General features: G+C 32.1%; 1 protein-coding gene across 1 annotated transcript in view; it reads right to left on the reverse strand.

Moving 5' to 3' along the window:
- The window catches only part of stl (ADAMTS metallopeptidase stall), a 251760-nt gene that overhangs the window by 185689 nt on the left and 41235 nt on the right, over window positions 1-24836 (reverse strand). The window contains exon 2 of the mRNA XM_072537889.1: window positions 18879-19069. Coding sequence (XP_072393990.1) covers window positions 18879-18944 — 66 coding nt within the window. The 5' untranslated portion in view covers window positions 18945-19069. The remainder of the gene's footprint in view (window positions 1-18878; window positions 19070-24836) is intronic.

Consider the following 24836-nt stretch of genomic DNA (forward strand, 5'->3'; position numbering starts at 1 on the left):
GGTTGAAGGAGCTGCTCAACAATGTATCTTCCAGCAGGATAGAGCTTCCTGTCATACGGCCAAGACTTCCATGGAATTTAAATCCAATAGAAACTCTATGGTTAATGCTGAAAGTATCACGCCTAAACAAACAACAAGAAATAACAAGAGAGAACGGATAGAAGCCATTATTCAAAACTGGTTTAGAGTTATTACACCAGAAGATCTGGCTCGTCTCGTGAAGTCTATGCCTCTCAGAATCAAATCTGTGTTAAAAAACAGAAATTATCCCACCAAAAACTAATTTTCAATATAATAATGATTGTGCCATTTTTTTAAAATATATCTACTAATAGCTAATGGCTGTTATTTGATTTATTTTTTTAATTATTTAGAAGGTTTTTCTTCTTAAAACATAATACGTTAAATATTAAGTAGAAGCATAAAACGATGCACTAAAAGTAGTACATCAAAAAAAGTTAATTCATTAGACAATAATTTTGAAAGTACTGTTTTAAGATGGTATCATGAGGAAGAATCTGACTTGTCTGATATAGAAGATGGACATCGACCTTCAAGTGAAAGTGATGATAATGAACAATTTTTTCAAATGATGAAAATATTGATGAAGAATTAGACTAAGAGAATGAAGGTAAAATTGGAAAAAAAGTACTATTATGGAAAGATCGGTAAAAGTGGGCAATAAATGAACCTGCAAAGAATGTGCGAACTCTACAACATTATATAGTCATAACCCTACCAGGATTAAAAGCTCCTGCTCGTACTCTAGGAGATGAAGCTACTCCAGAAGATATATAGAACCTTCTCATCTCTGAAGCGATGATAAATACTATAGTGTAGTATACAAATATAAAGATTGCAGACATTCGAACAAGGTTTGCTGTAGAGACACGAACAGCTTTGAAAGATACGAATACTACTGAAATACGAGCTTTGATGGGCCTACTAATATATACGGCGATCTATAAATCTAAGGATGAAGATATTGACGCTATGTTTATTGCAGATGAAACCAGAAGAGAGATTTTTAATACTGTTATGAGCGGAAAACGGTTTAGTGTTTTGATAAATTGCTTGAGGTTTGATGATGTCACATCTAGGAAAGAAAGACTGAAAGAAACACCAGCGGCTCATATTAATGACATTTTTGAAATATTTTTTAAAAATTGCCAAGATGTATTTAACATTGAGAAAAACGTATGCATTGATGAGATATTAATCGGGTTTAGGGGCCGGTGCAAGTTCCGGATGTACATACCAAATAAGCCACGAAAATATTGCATAAAACGGAAGCTAACACTCAATTGTATGTTCCGTTTTAAATTCGTTCAATATGTATATATATATATATATATATATATATATATATATATATATATATATATATACAGATTGAACGAATTTAAAACGGAACATACAATTTAATATATGTCGATTTGAACTGCATTTGAAATAGTGGACCAATATAAAACTTGGACAAAAATAAATCCATTTACCCGGTGATAGACATTGTATAAAATATCGTTCAACTATCTGTCTCCTTTAAAGGAAAGAGGAGCTTGCCTAATAGTCGGAGAGATAGAGCCGAAATTTTGTACGAAACTGATCAGTAATAAGACATTTCTCTATTGGAATATATTCATTGTAACTGGGTTAAGACTTTGCCTTACAGGCGGACGCCCCTCGTAGTACAGGGGGTGGGTATACAGGGATGAAGTTGTCATTTTTTTCGGAAAAATTAACGATCGATAATATAGCTGAAAATTTGCCCAGAGTAAGATCTTGGTATAACTAGACGAAATCCCAAAGGGCGGACGCGAGAATGGATACATAAGGGGTGGCGGACAGGGGTGAAATTGCAATTTTTTGGGGAAAAATTAACGATAAGTAATATGTCCGCCATTTTCATGGCTCATTATTTGGCCATTAAAAACTCTAAATCGAAAAGAGCGGACAGCTGGGTTGTTACAGGGAGCCATAAAACGGGATCAAATGTACCACTTGCCTGCGCATTTTAGGTCTCGGTAACAATTTTCAAACTGATTTTATTATGATATTTTTATACCGATTGATTTGAAAATTTGTATGCTCACTTCTGTTACTATTCTGAAAAGCGTCAAGTAGAGTTTTCCTCAAAATTTTCCAAAAAATTTCCGTAAATGAAAATTTTCGTAATTTTTTGAGGTAAAATCTAATTTGTAGAATCCTTTCGATTTTCTGTCAGTTATACCATGATTTTTTTCCAAAAATTTTCAAACGATTTTTCCGATAAGAAAAAAAAATTAGAAAAACTTTTCTAAAACATTTGATATAACTCTACGTCATCGTCTGAATCTTTTATAGAATATTTTGTAGTTTTAAAATGATATTATGATAATGTTTTTTTTTCAAACTAAAGTCATATTTACTTTACAAATCACATTTTTTTCTTAAATATACCTCTGGGCAAATTTTCAGCCATATTATCGATCGTTAATTTTTCCGAAAAAAATGACAACTTCATCCCTGTATAGCCACCCCCTGTACCACGAGGGGCGTCCGCCTGTAAGGCAAAGTCTTAACCCAGTTACAATGAATATATTCCAATAGAGAAATGTCATATTACTGATCAGTTCAAAATTTCGGCTCTATCTCTTGGACTATAAGGAAGCGATAAGTGGTTTGACAGCATAATAACTGCTTGTGTAGTCTAGTTTTTTCAGTGAATCTAGGCAACCTATTTGGGTGGAGTTTTGACTTGTTCTTGAAAGAATTCAGAATCCAGCAGCCCGCTGAAGTATTGGATTTTTATAATATAATTATTTGACAACCTTTTGTTGGTCAACCACCTTGAGTGGAGTTGAGCCGAAATACATTGATTTCGTATGTTCCGTTTTAAATTCGTTCAATCTGTATATATATATATATATATATATATATATATATATATATATATATATATATATATATATATATATATATATATATATATCGGAAAAAAAAACCAAACCCACACAATCGGTAATTCGTCTATCAAAACTTCTATTTGGCAGTAATTGGAACATTACGGCAAATAAGATAATTGGTTTTCTTTTTTTTCAGCCAGTGAAAGAGTTATAGTCCAGAGGCCTTACCTATGTCGGAACCATGAGAGAGTTATAGTGCAGTGGCCTTACCTATGTCGGAACCATTTAAGGCAAACAAACAAAAACAATTATATGGATTTTCAAGACATAAAACGCTATTCATATATTCCTAAGAGAAACAAGGCTGTAATCCTCATTTCCTCTATGCATCACTGTCGTGCTAAGGATGATGAGAGTTCTTCTTACGATGCCTATCCGTTGCGGATGTTGGCGATCAACATGGCTATCCTAACTTTGCTTGCTGCTATTCTGAATAGTCCGGTTGTCGATGTATTAAACCGCTTTCTCAGGTTTTCAAGCCAAGATATTCTTCTTCTCCCTGGTCCTCTCTTTCCAAATACCTTGCCCTGAAGAATGAGTTGCAACAAGCCGTATCTCTGTTCATTCCTCATAACATGGACAAGATATTCCAGTTTGCGCTCTTTGATGGTGTTAATAATCTCGCATTCCTTACCTATTCTACGTAGGACCTCAACATTAGTCACACGATCCACCCATGAAATTCTTAAAATACGTCTGTAACACCACATCTCGAATGCCTCGAGTTTTCTTAAAGAAGCTTCGGAAAGTGTCCAGGCCTCTACTCGTTGTTTATGCGTTGTTTTATTTCACTGGAGTGATCCCATTGGCTGTTAATGTTGGTACCAAGGTATGTGTAGCTGTCCACTCTGTCAATTGGATGTTGGTTAACCAAAAGCTGTGTATTTAATATTTCGCGCTTACTGAATACCATGTACTTTGTTTTCTTCGTATTAAGATCAAGTCCGTGTTCTCTACTTATATCTGATATACGCGACATTATTCTTTGCAAACCGTCCAGACTATCTGAAAAAACTACTCGTCGGCATATCTAATGTTGTTTAGACGTATTCCGTTGACTAATACGCCTTCTTGTAGTTCGCCTAGCGCTTGCTCGAAGATATATTCAGAGTATATATTAAATAACACCGGGGACAGAATGCATCTTTGCCTCACTCCTCTATCTATGGAGACTGCCTCTGTCAATTGGTCATCCACTTTAATATTGGCTGTTTGGTTGTAATATAAATTATAGATGATTCTTAAGTCCCTATCATCTAACCCCACTTCTTTCAAGATGTTTATAAGTTTATCATGCTTTACTCTATCAAATGCCTTTTTGTAGTCGATAAAACAAGTATACACACCACAGTTAACATCCCTGCATCTTTGTATAAGCACTTGGACTGCGAATAGAGCCTCTCGGGTGCCTAAGGAATCGCGGAATCCAAACTGCGTCCATGATACTTGTTCTTCGCATTTTTTATATATTCTGCCGCGTATCACTTTCAAGAACGTTTTAAGTAAGTGGCTCATTAGGCTAATTGTTCTGTAGTCTTCGCATGTCTTGGCATTTACTTTTTTTGGTATGGTCACGAAGATCGACTTTAACCAGCTTTGGGGTATTTTTCCAGTTACGTATATGATGTTGAATACAGTTGTTATCCATCCAATACCCATGTTGAGAGTAACAAACCTGAAATAATATCATTCTATAATACAACAAAAGGAGGCGTTGATGCACTAGATGAGAAATGCACAATTTACAGCTCATCAAGGAGAACTCGACGTTGGCCAATGGCTATTTTTTATCAAATATTAAACATGAGTTGTGTCAATGCATTTGTCATGTCTAATTATTTAAAAAATAATGAAAATACATCCCGAATCAAATTCACGAATGCAATAGCTAAAAGTCTGACAGAACATTTTATGAGGAAACGATTTGAAAATCCTAGAATTAGCTTAGATATAAGAAACTCGATAAGAAGAATACTTGCACTCAAAGAACCCGAAGAAAAATTGGAGATTCGGAAATATTGTTATTTATGCTCATCGAAACTTCACAGAAACACATTTTACTTACGCTATGATTGTATAAAGTCTATATGTCATCATGTAGTAAGAAAATATGCACAAAATGTGCTTCAAAATAATTGTAACGAAAATAAATGTTGTTTAAAATTATTGTAGTTCATCTGTTGTCAGCATTTGTTTACTGAATAAATTTGTTTATTTTTTGAAAAAAAATTAATGATTGGTATTCCCTTAAGCCGTATACCTATTCTAAACATAAAAAACACCATTTTTTTATTGATAAAACTACGGAGGCTTGTTATACTAAGGATAAATTTCAGTACTATTGTAAAATAAAGGTATTTTAATAACTTTTTTTTATATAATACTTATAAACCTATGAGCGAATATAGTCATATATTCATCCAGTATAGCTTATTTCAGTGAAATTTTTTCAAATACCTACATCTGTTTTTTTTTTTATTTTTTAAAAAGGTGTCTGTAGAACTTTACATCACGCTCAATGTAACTGAAATTGCACCTCACCGGTTACGGGTTAATTACATTTTATATACGTGCTTTACCACATTTTGGGCTTGTTATGTCTATGTTGAGATCAAAAAATATAATATTCGTCGCGAAAAATATCTGTTACACTTTGTCATCAAATTACAATTTCAGTTTGTAGTGTATCATTTTTCGTGACTGACACATTATACCTAAAAACTCAAACTCAATCGTTTTTAACAGGCTCCGATACCAAAAATAATTTTTAAGTAGTTAAAATTTAAAAACTAAGTCATTTTAGAAACTTCCTCCTGTATATCGATTTCTATAATAAAGCAGTCAGACGATCACACGTTTGTCTGTGTCCCATTCAATCGATAACCTACTGATCTACCGACAGCACTAGAATGTAAGAATTTTAAATGGAATAAGTTAAACTTCAGACGGTATGGCATTGACATTTACATCGTTTTTCCCATAATAAAACAATGAATAAAAGGTAATATCAAGTCTACGATATTTGCGCTAGAAGACTGGAAAAGCTGTTGTTAATGACAGTAGCGGGTTATAAACAACGAACTTCCTGTTTAAATAAATATATTGGTATTGCGGCTTTGATTTAAACAATAGAATTTAATAATACTTTTTTTGTGAAAATATTTCTTTTACTGATATTAGAGAGTTATTGAACACTTAAGTTGACAGCCGCCTTTATTACAGGATCCTTTAATAAAGTACAAAATACTTCATGTCCAAAAGAGAGTTATTGCTAACACGTCAAGGCAATTTTTTATTTTGACAAATGACATTAAAAGTTTTGTTTTGTATAATATAAACAACCTATAGTTAATCCTAGATTAAAAATTAAAATAAAATAAGAGTAAAACATTTAATTAAATTATTTAAATAATTCTATAACCCATAATACTCATCTTACAATATGGAAGAACCATTAGATATTATATTGATAATTATTGTAATAATTATTAAGGTCTAAATTTTGATATTATTTTGAATTCCTGCATTTTATAAAGAGTAGGTATATACTTAAATGATAGTTTTTACATAAAATAGTGTTGTTATTATTTTTATCCCAGATTTATTTTTTATTTTTATTATTATTAAGGAATAAAACAAACGACAACAATATATTAAAGGAAGAATTGTAAACAAATTAAAAGATAACTGGGCACTATCAGAAATAGGAAAACATTTTAACATAAGCAGAACCACAGTTTTTCTATTAATAAAAAATGGAGGGAACGAGAAACTCTCGAAAGAAAGCAAGGGTCTGGAAGACAAAAACTATACTAAATTTAGGTATATAAAAATAAAATTAATATTTTGTAATATCTCCATCAGCATCGATAACAGTCTTCGGTCCATCTGCGTGAAAGGAACTATGAAATTGTCTTCTTAAGAGAGCTCTTCTCAAACCTGTTATATACCGTGCCACAGCTCTTCAGCATTTTGAGGTATAAAATTATGCCGATACAAACGTTTTATAAAAACACCCCACACATTCTCGATTGGGTTTAAATCTGGACTGTAGCTGGGCCATGGTAAGGTTTCAATGTTGTTATTATGGAGCCACTGGTTTATTATATTTCCAGTGCGAACAGGACAATTATCTTTTTGGAGGATAAAATGATTTTCTGGATACAACTGTTCTACACTGGGAAACATGATGTTTTCTAGAATATTCAGATAAGTCTGCCCAACAAACCTGCCATTAATATACCATACCATTCCCATTCCTCTAGATGAAATCCATCCCCATACATTGGCGCTAAAACGACCAGCTGGTCGATATCTATCAACATATAGAAGATATTATTTTCTGGCCTATACACCCCAATTTTGCCCTTTTTAAAAGATTGAAACATTTGCTCAACTATACTTATTACCCTGTCCCAAAATCTTGATTTTGTAGCTGATGGTTTAAAGCAAATACAAGTCCTGATTGCTTCTGTTGTGGTGTAAGAGCTTGCTTTTTTGCTGCAGTTCGGTACCTAAGACGCGATGCTTTAACTTTGCGCCAAGTTGTTGTTTTTCTTCCCGGAAACTGTGACATAATTCGTGCAGTTTTCGCATCTTCAAAAAGATTCTCTTCTAATCTCTCCAAAAACGTACGATCTTCATGAGCGGTAGATCATCCAGAATCTTGATTTCATTCGAGAGTTTCTTGTTCTCTCCATCTTTTATTAATATTAAAAACTGTTGTTCTGCTTACGTTAAAATAGTTCGCTACGCAGATAGTGACCAACCATCTTCTAATTTCGTTACAATTCTTGCTTTTAGTTATTTGCTAGCATGTGGAGCCATTTTTGAGGTTGAACAGAATAAGTTATTTGACAAATTTTAAGATTTGGCAGAGACAGTGACAGTATGTAAATAATAGGTATAAGTAAATAAGTAAATAATAGGTAATAGTCCTATTACTATTATATTTATAATAGTAAAAAAACCTCAAGCATACTATTGGACAAACAAGGAAACATTTTAGTGGAGACAGAACAAAAATTAGAAAGATGGAAAGAAAATATAAAGGAATTATTCCATGACCAGAGACAGGAAAATATATATGAAGATAATGAGAGTAAAGACGAGGAACCTGAAATAACAAAGTCAGAAGTTATGCATGCAGTAAAGTCCATGAAAAATAATAAAGCTGCTGGTGCAGATGAAATACCAAGTGAATTGCTAAAACTGGTCAATGAAAAAAACATAGATCTTTTAGTCCAACTACTGAACACAATCTATTCCACAGGAATTATTCCACGTGAAATGCTGACATCAATATTTATTTGTCTACCAAAGAAAGTAAATGCCAAAGAATGTAGAGATTATCGAACTATCAGTCTAATGTCACATACCTTAAAAGCCCTGCTAAAAATCATCCATAATAGAATACACGCTAAGCTGGAGATGGATATTAGTGATTCCCAATTTGGATTTCGGAATGGAATGGGCACAAGAGAGGCACTGTTTTAACGTGCTGACCCAAAGATGTTTGGATGTTAATCGAGATATTTATGTATGCTTTATAGACTACAACAAGGCATTCGATAAGGTAAAACATGACCGACTTATAGAAGTACTCAAAAACAAGAATCTGGATGTGAGGGATGTAACATTGATATCAAATTTATACTACAGCCAACGATCAAATGTGAAAATTGGAAGAGAAGTGTCAGAAGAAGTGGAGATAAGGAGAGGGGTCAGGCAAGGTTGCATACTGTCGCCGTTATTGTTTAATGCTTATTCTGAAGAAATCATACAAGAAGCTTTGGTAAACGAGACAGTCAGCATAAAAGTGAACGGAAGTTTAATTAACAACATTAGGTATGCCGACGATACAGTCATAATAGCCGACAATTTGGAAGACTTAGAAAGAATAATGAACAAAATATTAGGATATAGTGGAGAATACGGACTCTCTCTTAACATCAAAAAAACCAAACTCATGAAAATTAGCAAGAACAACAATACAAACGAAATATTAACGGTAGGCGGCCAGCAGATTGAGAGAGTAAAAAGATATACTTACTTGGGAAAGATAATCACAGAAAATAACGATTATACTGCAGAAATAAGAGTCAGAATTGAAAAAGTACGTGCCAACTTCGTGAAAATGAAAAAGATTTTATGCAGCAAAGATCTGACATTGGCCCTCAGAATAAGGCTAGTTAATTGCTATGTACACAGTGTACTCTACTATGGAGCTGAATCATGGACATTAAACCGGAATACAATAAATCGACTTAACGCGTTTGAAATGTGGACATTTAGAAGATTGTTAAGGATTCCATTGGTAGATAGAATCACGAATACAGAAGTGTTAAGGAGAATAGGCAGAGAGAGGGAAATGGAAAATACAATAAAAGAAAGGAAATTGCAATATCTCGGATATGTGATGAGAGGCGAAAGATACAACATCTTGAGACTCATAATTCAAGGAAAAGTAGAGGGTAGGAGGAGCGTAGGAAGAATACGCGTTTCCTGGTTGAAGAATCTGAGAGAGTGGTTTGGTTGCAGCTCAAGGCAATTGTTCAGAGCAGCTGCCTCGAAGGTCAGAATAGCCATGATGATTGCCAACCTTCGTTGCGGAGATGGCACTTAAAGAAGAAGAAGGTAATAGTAAAAGTAGTACTTAATAATTATTTATCCTTCAAAATACACTGCTCAGTTTTCTACAAAATACACTTTAAGAGTCGTATCAGTTTTTTTTAGGAACCAGCTGTACCTAATATTACGTTACTGTGTGTACTTTTAAATATAAATAATATAGCTTCTGATTTGCAATTTATAAATTTTGTTTTAATATAAAATAAAATAGTTTTCCTGTCCGCTTAACCTGGATAACTATTCTGTAAAAATGATTAATGGAAATACATTTTGAATAAAATCCCGTGCTTTGTTTAAATTGGTATTTTCAGGATTCTCAGACAAACGGTCTCCATTTTCTACTGTTTAAAATATAGTGACTCATGCCACGAGTACATGCGAATAGCCTGACATTTACTATAGAGGACGAAGGGCGATCTACTTCTTAACGATTATTCATAGAATTTTCAGTGGTCTGATCAATGAATGCAACATCTGTTTCGTTGTATGTACAATACAGTGTCGTAGATGGTTTGATGAAATTCTTTGTTTGTATTAATTAAAAAAATAATTGGTAAAAAGCGGTATAAAATAATCCATCCTAAAAGATTTTTTTCTAGCTTTTTTAAGGGTTCTTTTTGATGATTTAAAGCTGTACTTTTACACCGTTACGTCAATGCGATTGAATTTAAAATGGTAAGGGTGTACTTTTTATGCTGTACAGTAGAGTAGACCATTGGCTGTCGAGTCTCTAGCGATAATCCAAAACAGTCACAAATTCGTGAAATATACTTTACAACGCAATGCTCTGTTAAATAGATTTTCAAGCCTCATGAGTCTCATTTTTGCAAAGGCGAAGGCAAAGGATGCGCTGAACTATCTCTTAGAAATATAGTTTATCCTTTGTTTATTCTTTTTTTATCTTTTCATATTAACTTGTTGTATTTTTTCTTCAGATATTATCCGTTCTTCTCTTTTTCCTTCCTCCGTCTGATAGACTTTCAATTGAGAAACTTCTATAACCTCCTGAGACCTGATGTCCAATTAAATGAACATTTAAGTGAGAGGCTGGAACAGTGGCCAGTCAGGTATAGTGGCCACTTTGAAATATTTTGTTGTTGTTGACACTTGACAGTGATGCTTGATACTTCCAAGAAAGAGCGAGGTTACTGTGGACGAACAAATGATACCTTTTACTTGCGTGTGTATCATGAAACAATTTGTTCGAGGTAAACCTAATCCAGAAGGATTAAAAATTTTGTCTGCGCCACTCCCAAAGGATGAATATTAGACTTCGATATTTATCAAGGGAAAAATGGATTTCTGCAGATTGATGAGGATGTTAAGAAGTTATGTGTTGGTCCATCCGAAGTTAATAAGTTATCTACAACATTATTAAGACTTCCGATATGATGAGGTACCTAGACCAAACATTGTTAAAAAGTACAACGAACTAATGGGGGGAATAGATTTAATTAACAGGATGATCAGTTATTATCGAATGGGAGCTAGAAGTAAAAACTGGACAGTCAAAACCATTTTTCACTTATTTGACCTTGCGATTGTCAATTCTTGGACGATACGAATTATATTATTTAATAAAAAAAAACAAAAAAGATCAGGCCAGTTCTCAGGAGGATAGAGCAACTAATAATAAAAAAAGTTTAAAATAATTAAGGGTATAATATAAGGTAAAGTAGTGAGTTTATTATCATTTTTTTGGGTCTCTCGTGATCTCTAAAACTTTTTCCTTTAAAACTTTTTCTAGTGGCTACGCAAAAGAAAAATGAAAAATTATTTATAAACGAAAGATGACTAAACTTATAAACAAGACATGGAAAAATCATAAAACTCTACAACGTGTCCTTTTGTTTACTCATAAAGGATGTCATTTATAACAATCAATTTAACTACAAATCAATATACCAGAATATTATGCATAATTTATTGAATTTAAATAAGAAAACCAACACATAGTTATCTGACAATAACAACTTATCGATTTTAATAGTGGATATAAAATAGTTACAATGTGTTTTTATTTGTTTATTATATTTTAATGGAAGTCTAATTATCCTTGTGGGTGACTGTGTACTTTTTCCTAGATAATAAAATTATATACTAAGTTGAAGCTATTTTATTTATATAGTACGTGGAGGTTTTTCAGGAAATTTTAAGTAGTAGTCATATGAGTCATGACATTGCCATGGTAACAATAATAAAATTACCATTGTAATTTCAAAATCACTTGTTCCAACATAATAAAATTATACTCTGAATTAATGTTATTATATTTAATATATGAGGATTTTTCAGAACATATTCAGTAGTAGACTATGAATTATCATAGAAACAAACATAACATAACCATTAGTCCAGTCGTCAAACAGTTGAACCCTAAAAATCATACGATCAAGCTGAATTTTGCACAGAATATTTTGGGACCTCAAAAAGATGCAAAAAAGTTTACCACTTTTACCCCCGGAGCTTCTTCCTAAAACCCCCCTCGCAGGGGGTAAAAACGCAAAAAAATCAATTTATCAAGAATCTGTACACCGTAGAAAAAATGTTTCAAATAAAAAATGTAGCTGAGATAATTGTAAACAAAAATGTTTACAAGCATTATTTGTGTAGAATGAACCGTTCTTTTTGAAACAACACTTCAAGCGACCGTCGATTTTGCATGTCAGTAACGCGCGCGAAATCAATGTTCAATAAAATTTGTATCAGCTCGACGGTAAAAATTCGATATCTTTTGATCCAAATGTCCTAACGACAAAAATCAAGATGCGTTTTAAAGACAAAGAGTGCAGCTTTCGTATGAAGTTTTTTGAATAAAATATATATATATATATATATATATATATATATATATATACAATAAGAATTTGGTGTTTATTGAGAGTAAACTAAATGTAAGACCAAATACTTACCATGTCGGGATAATATTACGAGATTTTTTTCGTGTTTTTTTCCCCTTGATTTACTATGGAATCACTAACAGGAGAATTTTACTGTCTTCGTGGCATGTGGTTGTCTTTTTAAAGACGAATCACATGCTCTGATTTTTTCTGACGGATATTTTCAAGTAAAAGTTTATTTTATGTAATCGAATGAACTATCTTCCAATAAAGTCGTCCCAGGAACGTAACTCAGCATTATTGGCAATATCATTTTAAAGTCGTCAACTTTAAAATGTATAATATATGTCTGAATTGTCAATATAAATGAGTCAGATAAAATTAAATTATTAGAAGAATTTTTCACCAAGTAACAAAAAAAAAAAAACAAAATTTGTTTAATTTATTAATGTTTGTATTTTGAGAACGATTTCCGAAGTGAAAATTGAAACGTCAATAAACTTATTTTAAACTTCAATTGTGGTTTATTCCCAATTAAAATAGTAATTACTTTAAAATGCCACAAGAAAATAGCTTCAGAATAATATTAATAAATTATAGAATAGAAAACGAACACAAAGATATGAAACATGAAAAACAAACTGGATTTAGGTCAGGAAGATCAAAAGTTGATCACTTATTATTCCTTACACAGATTATTGATAAGAAAAATGCCGTTCATCAAGCGATAGATCTATTATATATGTAAACCTTATAAAATGTTATGATAGCATGCCTCAAAACTAAGGTAAGCCTTAGACAAGACCAACACTAGCATGAGTTTAATAAAAGCGATGAAACATCTGTATACTGAGTTAAACAAGAGCAAAGCAAGAGTATAAACTAGAAATTATCTATTGAAGGGACTCCAAATTAGTTAAGATCTAAAACAAGGCTGTTGTCCCTCACCAACGCAATTTGAAATAAATTTGGAGCAAAGCTTAAAAATTTGGCAACGCAATGAAACTAGAATACCGATTAATAACAATATAATATTTACATTGTCATTTACAGACGATATGTGGATAATTTTATCAAAGAATATAGACGCTTATAGAAGAATTTTTCACTGTTATTTTTGAGCATAGCAAAAGATGTGACATAGATAAAGAAAAGTGGGACGAGTGGAACGCACGTGTTGCACGTGGTACCACTAAGGAGCGGTTTGCTTCTAAAATATGAAAGAGTGGGGCAATAAATGCAACTTTAGATATTTTTATATGTAGATGCCGCGTGGTCGTAGAATAGGATTAAATTTTTGCGTTTTATAAAATTGTTTAAAGAAAATAATATTATTTTAACTTTTAATAAATTAATCTTTTTAGAAAAATTATTATAATTCAAATTTTTAATTGAAATATGTACAAATCTTAAGTATAAGTATATATCTTAATATATACTTATACATAGTCTATATATCTATATATCTTAAGTATCAGTTTAAGACTATATTGTAATAATTTCACCAATATTCATTCATTGTGAAAATTATGTTTTAGATACTATTAGTTGTTATTTTAAAACAAGATTAAATAGTACCCATACAGCGTAAAAACTTTCACATATAGGTACTATTCATTAAAATGTACTGTTAAAGTTTATTTTGTTATTTCAAAAATAAATCAGGAATGCTTTTTGTTGTTATTGAAAAATTATGGATGAAATGGAAGTTTTGGCGAAATGGAAAATTTCATAATTTAGTAAAAAGTTTCATTGAATACTTTTTTTTTAAATTGAAATTTTTTAAAATTGTTTCGTTAATTTCTGGGCAGAAAAACAGTATAATAAAAAGTTATGTGACGGTTTTTCGTTGTGTTGGAACAAACCAATTTTTAATTCAAAGTTATACAATTAAAAAAATAAATACTTTGAATATTGTAAATATCATACATTTTTAAGTTTTAAAATTAAAAATTTAACAATTTAATATATTGAAAATAAAGATTTTATTGTGAAAAAACAAAAAAAAAGACAGTTTGCAAATCAATGGCATCGAAATTTGTTTAGGCGTAGATGCAAAGTTACCCGTTCGTACTCCTTTCCCACTTCCCCCTAACTACATATTTCATTATGAAATTTTCAAGATAGTTTTAAGCCGACGGCCACGGCACCACGCTGTGAGTTTATGCAGCCACCCTCTTAAACCGTAACCAAATCGCCCATTTGAACTGGTCTTCTATAAGCGTCTATCTTCTTTGATTTTATTGTTGATGACAAATATATAACTACTACACTGGTAACATTATTTACGAACACGAGTGTATTCGTAGTTTACGACACTCAATATTTAACAGGATACCATGTAAATTTAAAATGAACCTCTGTATTGTAGAGGAAGTTCCTTTTAGCAGGGAATATCCACAAGAATTCTTATTTATGGTTATTCTACGATTATAGGGTAGTAAATAACGAATTCCACACAAAATGTTTTTGATGCCAAAAACATAATGATTTTAAAATTTGAGAGCACACCCTTGGGACCATTTTTTTATTCTTTAGTATTCTAAAAGAAAACTAAAGAAAAAAAAAGAGCCGCCACCCGGAACGAGGGTAATGGTGTTTTTTTTTTGCAAGATTTCAGAAATTGAATGAGCGAAATAATCGAGATTTTGGAGTGTTAAAATGTTGCGATTTACAGTCACTGTAGAATCTGTTCAAAAGCACCTACAAACCTCTTTAAAAAACAAAAATAAAGGCCTTTTTGATATTTTTTAAATAATGGCTTTTGTTTTTCTCTTCATTCGGAATCTACAGGGTGCGTTTTAAGTATGGAACGGTTCAATTATCTCGGATAGGGCTTGCACGATTTTTATAGATTTTGGTGTATAAAAAAGAATCTTGTGATTAAAACTGAAGGAAAAAATAGTGCCACCACCCGAAACGAAGGTAATTATGTCTTTTTTGCGAAATTTCAAAAATTGAATAAGCGAAATAATAGTGATTTTGGAGTGTAAAAATGTCGTGATTTAAAATGACTGTAGAATATGTTCAAAAGCACCTACAAACCTATTTAAAAAACAAAAATGAAGCCCTTTTAGATACTATATAGTTTTATAGCCCTCTGGCCACCTAACTTATTTTTAATCTTCTTGTGTAGGTAAATACCTACAGGAAGATATATTTCAACTAATAAAAGGACAAAATTCAAGAGAAATGTAGTCAAAGTCGAAAACAAAGTGAAGGAGAAGGCAATTAGTTATCTACGTTAAGCACATACCATTTGAAGAAAAGAAAGTACAGTGCCGGCATGCCGGCAAAAAAAAAATCTTTACCAAATAAATTTCCAAATAAATCACTAAATTCGAAGAAAAATGGCATGCGATCTGTTTGCACTTGTTTAGTAGCATTTGAGGGGAGAGGGGATAACGTACTTGTGACGGCGGCTGTGTGTAGTTTACAAGTTTACTGACCGCTTATTTTCTTTAGTTTATTCTGCGTGTTTGTACTGTACACATTTGGCTTTGTGCTAGTATTCAGTGTTAAACTTCTTTTTATTTACTTATACTAAAACAATTTTTAATTGAAGGTGATTACTTGGCAACATCGCACTTAACGAAGCTCTTAACGATAAATTTTCAACGAAATCATATTCCACTTCAATTTTGCAGAGGCGTACCAAAAAAAAATTTTAATTATTTATTTAAACACATAAGTAATTACGTAAAAATTAAATCTAAGACCGATATAATTATTAAATTATCATGTGTCTTTTGGCAGGTATCTTATAGTTGTCTAACAAATTAAAGTAAAATTTTATTCTTATTAGACACTACCTAATACAGAACTTCAAAAAACAGAAAACTTTGGAAAATACTCATTTTTTCATTAGGCTAAACAATCTAAAATTTTAACATACGATCCCGTCATTACACACCATTCTCTATTTATAGAATTGATGTGTGCTGTAAACGTTATATTTGTTTTTTTTTAACTTAATTTGAAAGTTTCCTTGTGTTTATTTGTATATATATATATATATATATATATATATATATATATATATATATATATATATATATATAAATATATTACGAAGTTGATATAAATTAAAATGAAGTAAGCTAAACTATTATCATGTGAATGCGTGTATATAGTAGTGCATTTGTTTGTTTCAGTAAATTCTCGAAATATGAAATGAAGATGGTACTAACTGCTAAAGAGTTAATAGCTTTGTTAGAAGAAGACACAGATTGTGAAAATGCTGACTCACTTAAGTGGTTTATTTGCCGCCGAAATTAGATTAAAAAGTCTCTAATGTAGAAGACATGATAATATTATTTGTGAAGAATCAATAAAATCGGATATTGCAGGTACATATGAAATACAAGTGATTGGGAATTCTGACGATTCTGATTATGATATTCCTTTGGACCACAGATAAACCGCCCAAAGAAAAAACCAGGTAATAAAAATAGTAAATCCAAATTTGTCTCAAGTTGTAACAACAGATACTCCTTCGTGCTCAGTAGTAATTCAACATCAGTCTGATTGATATTTAGACAATATAAAAGCCAACCATGGAAGCAAATCATATATTGAAGTTTTTTCACTCTTTTTTGATAAAAAAGTAATTGAGAGCATTCTATATTTTACAAATATTTATACATCGCAGAATAACCGTCAAGACTTTAAAATGAATAACATAGATTAAAAAAAAACGATTAGGATATGTATATTATCTGGTTCACACTCTGCTTCAAGTTGATATGCATTGGTCAAAGGAAGAGGATAAACAAGTGCACATTATAAGAGAAATCATGAGCCGACATAGATTTATATTTATAAATTATAATAGTGAAGAAACCGCTACATCAGTGTCAAACTTAGTACATGGACGTCAATCTAAATTTGCTTTACCAGATGAAACCAGATTCGACAATATTGGCCACGTTACAAAAAGAGACTATAGTGCAAAAATGTAGGATGTGCAAAAGTAATACTATTTATTTATGTAAAAGGTGTAGAATGCATCTAGGTACACCCCGAATGTTTCGAAAATTTCCACATTAAAATTTAATTTACATTTAAGATACAATATGTTCCTTTATTAAAAATTGTACTGTTTTCCTAGAAAAGGAGAAAAAAAAATCTTTTTGGTTGTAAATTAGTCTTAATTTATGTGTTTTTAATCCAATGTAATAAATTAATTGTCAAATTTCTGTTTGTATATTGAGCGGCCGTTAATGAGTTAATACTATATAAAAAATAAACTTGCCTTAAATTTACTTTACTTACTTCAAAACTATTTTAAAGTTAATAATAAAGTCTATTTAATAAATATATTCCCAAGAGATAGAACACACTACGCCTATGCACATATAAAATGTGGAACCAATAAACTAAAATATCATAGTTTTCTCATTCCCATTCTTTCTAAGAACGTAAACATATATAGACCAGCAAAATATTGATAAGTTTACCGATCTTTCAAACTATTCAATGAACTTGTCTCCCTATACACTAGTGAATCGCACCAATTTATATTGTTACGGGGGCAATTTTTATGGGAATTATCTTACTTTTTCACTTATTTACATGGGCGAAGCATACACAATAAAAATGACCCCGGTAAGAATTTACTGCTGACAAGACGACGTGTTGCAAAGAAGCCCTTGCTTACAAAAGCAATGAAGAAAAAATATTAGATTTTTGTAAAATATATCAGCATTGGACACCTGAATAATGGAAAAAGTTATGATCAGTGACGAAAGTACGTTCAGTTTAGTAAGAGGAAGCTCCAAATTTGTTCGTCGTCCACACATCGCGTCAAGGTACGATCCAAAGTTTACAGTTAAAATCGTCAAACATCCTGAAAGTGTAATGATATGGGGTGCGTTTAGTTGGAATAAAGGAAGGGCAGGGTTGTATTTCTTGCCAAAGAATGTTACAATAAGGGCAAGCAACTGTGTGACTGTTCTAGAACAACATTTATTGAACTTGTGGGAAATTCACGAATGTGACTTCTTTATGCACAATGGTGCCCCTGCTGACAAGGCCAAGTATCAAAGTTCTTAAATGATCACAATATCAACGTATTGGAATGGCCAGGTAACTCGCTCAACTTTAATCACATCGACACAGGAGTGTCGACCGAGCAACATAATTCAGCTGAAAAAGAAGAGTGGAAGAGCTTGTGGGTGACCATGGAAGAAGAATTTTTCTTGAACCTTGCTTAATACATGCCCAAGAGAATCCAGCTTATCATCGACTACAAGGATGATATGACAATGTATTAATTTGTAAAATTAAATGACAATGTAAAATTGAATTTATACACAGTGTAAAGGTTTTTTTGTCGGCACTGTAAGCATCTGTAGCACTGCCGGCAATATAAGCATCTGATACTTCTGTTCCTTTATTCTTTATAAATTCTTTTATTGTTTAACAAATTTGAATATTTCAATAAACATAATATTGTACTTACCTCATAAGAAAATCCTATATTTATAAGTAAACAGGTTATTAAGTAACACCTTAGAGCACCTCGCATGACCTTGAACACCTAATTTACCCCATTTACTTTCACAGTCTTCTGGTTGCAGATTCACTGAACTATTTCATGATTTTTTAAGAAAGATTCTTTGTGTGACATCGAACGAATTAGTTTTCTGCATCCTAAAAAAGAACAAATACAAATAATAATGTCGAGATATTTTTTTACTTCTTATATTTAATTTTTTATTTGTAGTAAGAAAAGAATGAAGGCGCCAAAAAAAGAATATCTACGAAAAAACATACAACAGGTCGATTTTTATTTTCAAATTATTTTATTTTTTATTGTATTTTTTGCATATCTAATTTTTTTCTGATAGATTTGTGGAAGTTATGACGTCATCTACTTTTTTTTAAATTGGCACCCTACATTTAATTCAAGGAATGAATAGTCCTTTCAGTGAAAAATTACGCTATAGGTTTAACTATCATTCTCTAATTACTTTTCCAGAAATAGTTTTGTACGCTACGAGGAAAATAACAAAAAATCAAAGGCAAATTACATATATAGGAAAGACATTTTATTAAATCAAATGTTCAAAATGACCACAATTAACTATCTGACAGTGACCAATTCGATGTTCGAATCTATCGAAGAAAATAGAGGATTTTAACGTTGACTACCACAAGATTATGGAAGCTGATATTTTTAACAATTGGTTTGAAAACTCACTGATCCCATACTGGAAGCAAAATAGTGTAATAGAAGCAAAACCAGCAATCTCCATATTTTCCCCAAATTGAGTTAGTGCTGCCATCTATATTTTTGTGTTCATCTCTAAAACTTCACAAAATATTGTGTAGCAAAACCCTCAATATCTTGTGCATATTCAACGTCAAAAAATATGGTTAGTAGCAAAAACAGCAATCTCCATCGGTTCGCGAATGGCAACACCGGCAATCTCAGTTTTGACCGATCACAGCGTATTACATGCTTCAGCCTTTGACGAAATTGCAACGCCTTTGAGTGTTATTAAGATTTGGTTAGAAGAATTAGTACGTATTTATTAAATTTATCGCTTAAAAGTTAAATAGTTTTGGGTGTATTATCTCCTGTGGTATTAAATTTAAAATTGAGACTGAATCTATTCCAGTTACACCAACAAGAGCTCGTAAGAGAATTCAACAAAAACGAAAATGGAAAAGGAATATTGCTAAAGAACTGCGGTAAGCCATTTTTTAACACGGCGCCAGTGTGGTGGGGTATGACATACCCCAGTGAGTTTAAAATTAGCGACAATATTTTTATCGGTAAATTAACGCGACAGGCATTTCAGTACCCTTCGTTAGAACCTTGAAGGAGGTCTCGCAGTTGTTGATTTACTTTAGAAGTGAACGCACGCATCGCTGTTTTGATCCAAACGTCGTTGGGGTATTATATGCCCCACCACACAGGTAAGTTAATATATTTATGGTAGTATTGTTTGAGTTGGGCATTCACATTTTTATATAATTTCCGTTGAAATTATTTATTTTTATCGAAAATGTGAAATTTTGTACATAAATTGTAACCTCGGAAACCTTTTTTGGATGGTGCTAGAAAGGTCATCAATGGAGACACTGCGGACGGCAGCCAGATGGTTGGTGGAGAGCGAGTCGTGGGTTCGAAACTAGCTTTTGGAACAAGGAATGGGTCCAACGGACGAAATAAGTAAAGATACGATAAGAGATATTGGAAAAGATACAGAAATAAACAAAAAGATAGATGGGTAAAATTACCAAAGATAAGATAAGATAGGGAACAGGGCGCCACTTAATTTTTTGGGGTTTAAGGAGAAAATTAAGAAACCTTAGAAAAGAAAAGAGATAAGGAAAGATATTTAGGTTCAGAGATCAAACCCAAGAAAAGATATCACAGTTAATTACTAAATAAATTTGGTCAACACTCTACATAAACAAAAAAATAAATATATTAGGTATTACACTTACTTACCTACGAAACTTAATAAGCCTGATCTTTCTACTGGTCAAAGGTATAGTTATATTTAAAGATAAAAAGCAAATATATCAGGGAACTTTGTTAGGAGTCGACAAATAAAATACATACATAAAACAATAACAATATATTAAACAACAACAAAATTACGACGCTGCTGAATGCAACACAAGTAATAAAAATATACAAACAACTATGAAATGGTGGTAGGTATACATATAAAAAAATAGCAGAAATATAATTTGAAAATACCTTTACAAAGATATAAGTATAACACAATCATGCACAAATAAAGTTTGGGCGTATCTCGAGATATTACAGCAAAAAAAAAAATGAATAAAAAATTATAACAAACACCAAAGATAACAAAAATTAATAAAATTTAAATTTACAAAAATACAAAAAAGTTACTGAAGTGAAAACATAAAAATTTAACCAAACCGCACTTGGTTAAGTCGATTATTTGGTTCGTAACAAAAAAAAAGTATAGAATGTTCTTTAATTGACTGCAAAATTCAGTAGCTACTCTCAACTACATTTGATGACATGTATGATCGTTGGATACGTCCAGATAATGGAAGATGATATGATGCTATACCATGTTACTTGCCCAGATAGGTGGAGATATTAAGATTGTGTCAACTTACGGTAATTATTCCTGACGACTGCTGCTTTAATTCACTGAAGTTAATACTGTACTTGTATTAAACACTGAATTTATGACTATATTTAGTCTAATATAGTATAGGATGAAGAAACTCAAAATAACAAGTGTATACACACTTATAAAGAAAATGCACAGAGACGGTAAGGTAGCAGATACGATAATGTGAACTAAGCGTCTTAACTCGACGAATGCCCACCGATAAGTGACTTGGTTCCTCTAAAATTTTACCAAGCTACCCAAGAAAAGGTGAGGGTATCTTCCCCCCAAAAATGATAGGCCAGCCTGTATCTATTTCTAAGAAGATAAGGTTCTAATTAACATTGAACATAACGGTATACTTCTACCTACAAACGTGATAAAATATCAAATCTCCTAGATTAGGTTTTTCCCGAAAAACCTTACAACGGGCGTTCGACGACAATTACCGAATTTATGACAAAGAACCCGAAAAAGGATTAACTAAGGATTCGCCAGACCGGCGTCTTTAAATAAATACTTAGGTAGATTCTTCAGTCATATTCCGGTAGTTTTCCAATAAAAATTTCTGATCGTAAACACGACCATCAACGTATCATCCACATGGGTAAAAGGAATTAAAATTAATTTAATATATCAATTAAAAAAATGTTACAAAATTATTTATGTTTTTGTTCTAGATTATGGCTTATCGATATTAAGGCTGTTTTAGCAGTTCAAGCCAACTGCGATTTGAAATGGGCGTATCACTTACTTTTCTACACTGGTTACGCGAGACCATCTTTACTCAGTGCCGCCGGCCGACGGGTAGTTTAATGACAACAAATACATTATTCTCCATTCAAATTAGTTTTAACACGAACTAACTGACCGTACGTTCATGAGATTTGACGTCACGAAGGCGATAACGATGAAACTAAGCCCAATGATGAGTAACACGTTTCACTATTAGATTTCAGTATTTTTTAGCAATTTTCTTTAAAGTTGGAACACGCTTTTCTCGATTATTACTGGACACAGAAAGGTGAAACAAAAATTAACGATTACAGAAAAAAAAACTCTTTCGAGTGATGGGCGTAAAAAGTTTGGTTATAATAGAACGTTAAACAGTATATTCCAATTTTTCAACAGAAGTTTCAAAAAAATAAAAAAAGTAAAACCATCAGTTTAAAGGCAACATAATTTCGAATAACGTGTCCAAATTTCGAGACATTTTGTCAGTAAATAACAGAGAAAACACTGTCCCTAGGTTTTGATGCACCGATAAAACAGCCTTAACGGAAGCAGGCGAGGCTTCAAGCTTTATTGGACGATTCTCAAGACGATGACGTAGTAATTGGATCTGCAAGCGCAAACGAATCCGACAATGAAGACAACAGTAGCCACAACTCTGACAGCGAGGAAGATGCTATTGATTTAGAACAGTCAGTGGCGGATATAGAAATCGAAAATGAACTTTTGGGGCAAGGACAGGAGAGTCAAAAGAAACATTACGTAGGTAAGGACGGCACTAAATGGTCTTCAACATGCTTTCCTATAAATGTAAGAACACGCTCAGTAAATATCATTACGCATTTACCAGGTGTAAAACGAAATGCAAAAATGGCGAAAACTCCCGTGGAATGTTTCAATTTACTTTTTACACCTAGTATGATGGATGATGTCGTAACTTGGACTAATATAAAAATAAGAAGGAAGTCCACTTGCTACGATGAAAACCATTACTATGCAGTTTGCGAAACCAATGATAAGAACATTGTTCAGACTATTGTACTTGGCTGGGGTGTTCAAGTCTGCTCGGCTTAATTCAGAAGATCTTTGGTCTACCGATAGAACCGGAATAAGCTTATTTAGAGAGACGATGTCTTTACAACGATTTATTTTTTTATAGTCTTGTCTACGTTTTGACAATAGAGAAAATCGAGAAAAACTCGATAAAATGACTGCAATTAGAGCAATTTTCGAAAAATTTGTTCAAAATAGCCAAGACGTCTATACGCCAAGCGAATACCTTACTATTGATGAAAAGCTGGAGACATTTAGAGGCCGCTGTAAATTCTCCAATATATGCCGAAAAAGCCTGCACGATACGGATTAAAGATATTCGCTCTCGTTGATGCAAAATCATATTATGTTTTGAATTTAGAACTATACGTGGGATTTAAGCCAGAGGGACCTTTCCAATTGAGCAATAAACCTAGCGACGTAGTTCTCCGACTTGTAACTAGGATATCTGGAACCAAACGAAATGTAACATTCGATAATTGGTTCACAAGTTATGAGCTGATGCTGAAGCTTTTAGAAGTTCATCAACTGACGTCTACTGGAACTGTAAGAAAAAACAAAAGGCAAATACCTGAAAGTTTTATAACATCTAGGAAGAGGCCACTATATTACTCAAAATTCGGATTTCAAGAGAGTATAACGTTAGTTTCACATGTACCAAAAAAAGGAAAAGTAGTTCTTCTAATGTCAACTTTACACCACACTCCTGATATTGACGATAATACTGGCGAAAGTAAGAAACCAGAAATAATTTCTTTTTGTAACGCTACAAAATGTGGGATAGATGTGGTAGATGAATTGTCGGCTTCATACGATGTTTCACGTAATAACAAAAGATGACCCATTACAATTTTTTGTACGATACTCAACTGTGCAGGTATAAATGCTAGAGTAATTTATCAACAAAATACTGGCGATTTTTAGTCAAAACTAAGGGAATTTTTGAAATTATTAGCAATACAGTTACTAATAGAATACAAACAAATTCGGTCTACCAACTTAAGGCTTCCGTGAAATTTACAAGTCCATCCTGAAGGAACTGTAACAAATGATGAAGTGAAATCAGGTAAACGAATGAAAGTAGCCAAAAGATGTAATGTTTGCCCGAGAAAAAATGACAAAAAGACCTTTTATAATTGTGTGATTTGTAAAAAAGCTATATGTTTAGAGCATTCAGTGGTGCATTGTGATTCTTGCTATTTAGCTAAAAATAATTAAAATGTATTCTGTATGTTATGGTTTTTGAAAACTTTCATTTATTTTTACTAGTTCTCTGATCTATTTTTTATAATCGAGAAAAAATGGGTGTGACGTTTTTTTATGCTGTAAAATGAGACTTTTTTGGAATATTCAAGTATTTAGTTTGCAATTTGTTTCTAAACTAGTTCCTTTTGATTTAAGTTTGTTATATGTTAAAATATAAATCACAATATAAATTTTCTAAAAATGTGTTATTTTTATTTAATTTTTTTTTAATTTGGGGTAATTGATAGCCCACCACACAAGTTTTTACATTTTAGTCTACC

Source organism: Diabrotica undecimpunctata, chromosome 7 (assembly GCF_040954645.1).
Source record: "Diabrotica undecimpunctata isolate CICGRU chromosome 7, icDiaUnde3, whole genome shotgun sequence".
In the NCBI taxonomy this organism is placed as follows: Eukaryota; Metazoa; Arthropoda; class Insecta; order Coleoptera; family Chrysomelidae; genus Diabrotica; species Diabrotica undecimpunctata.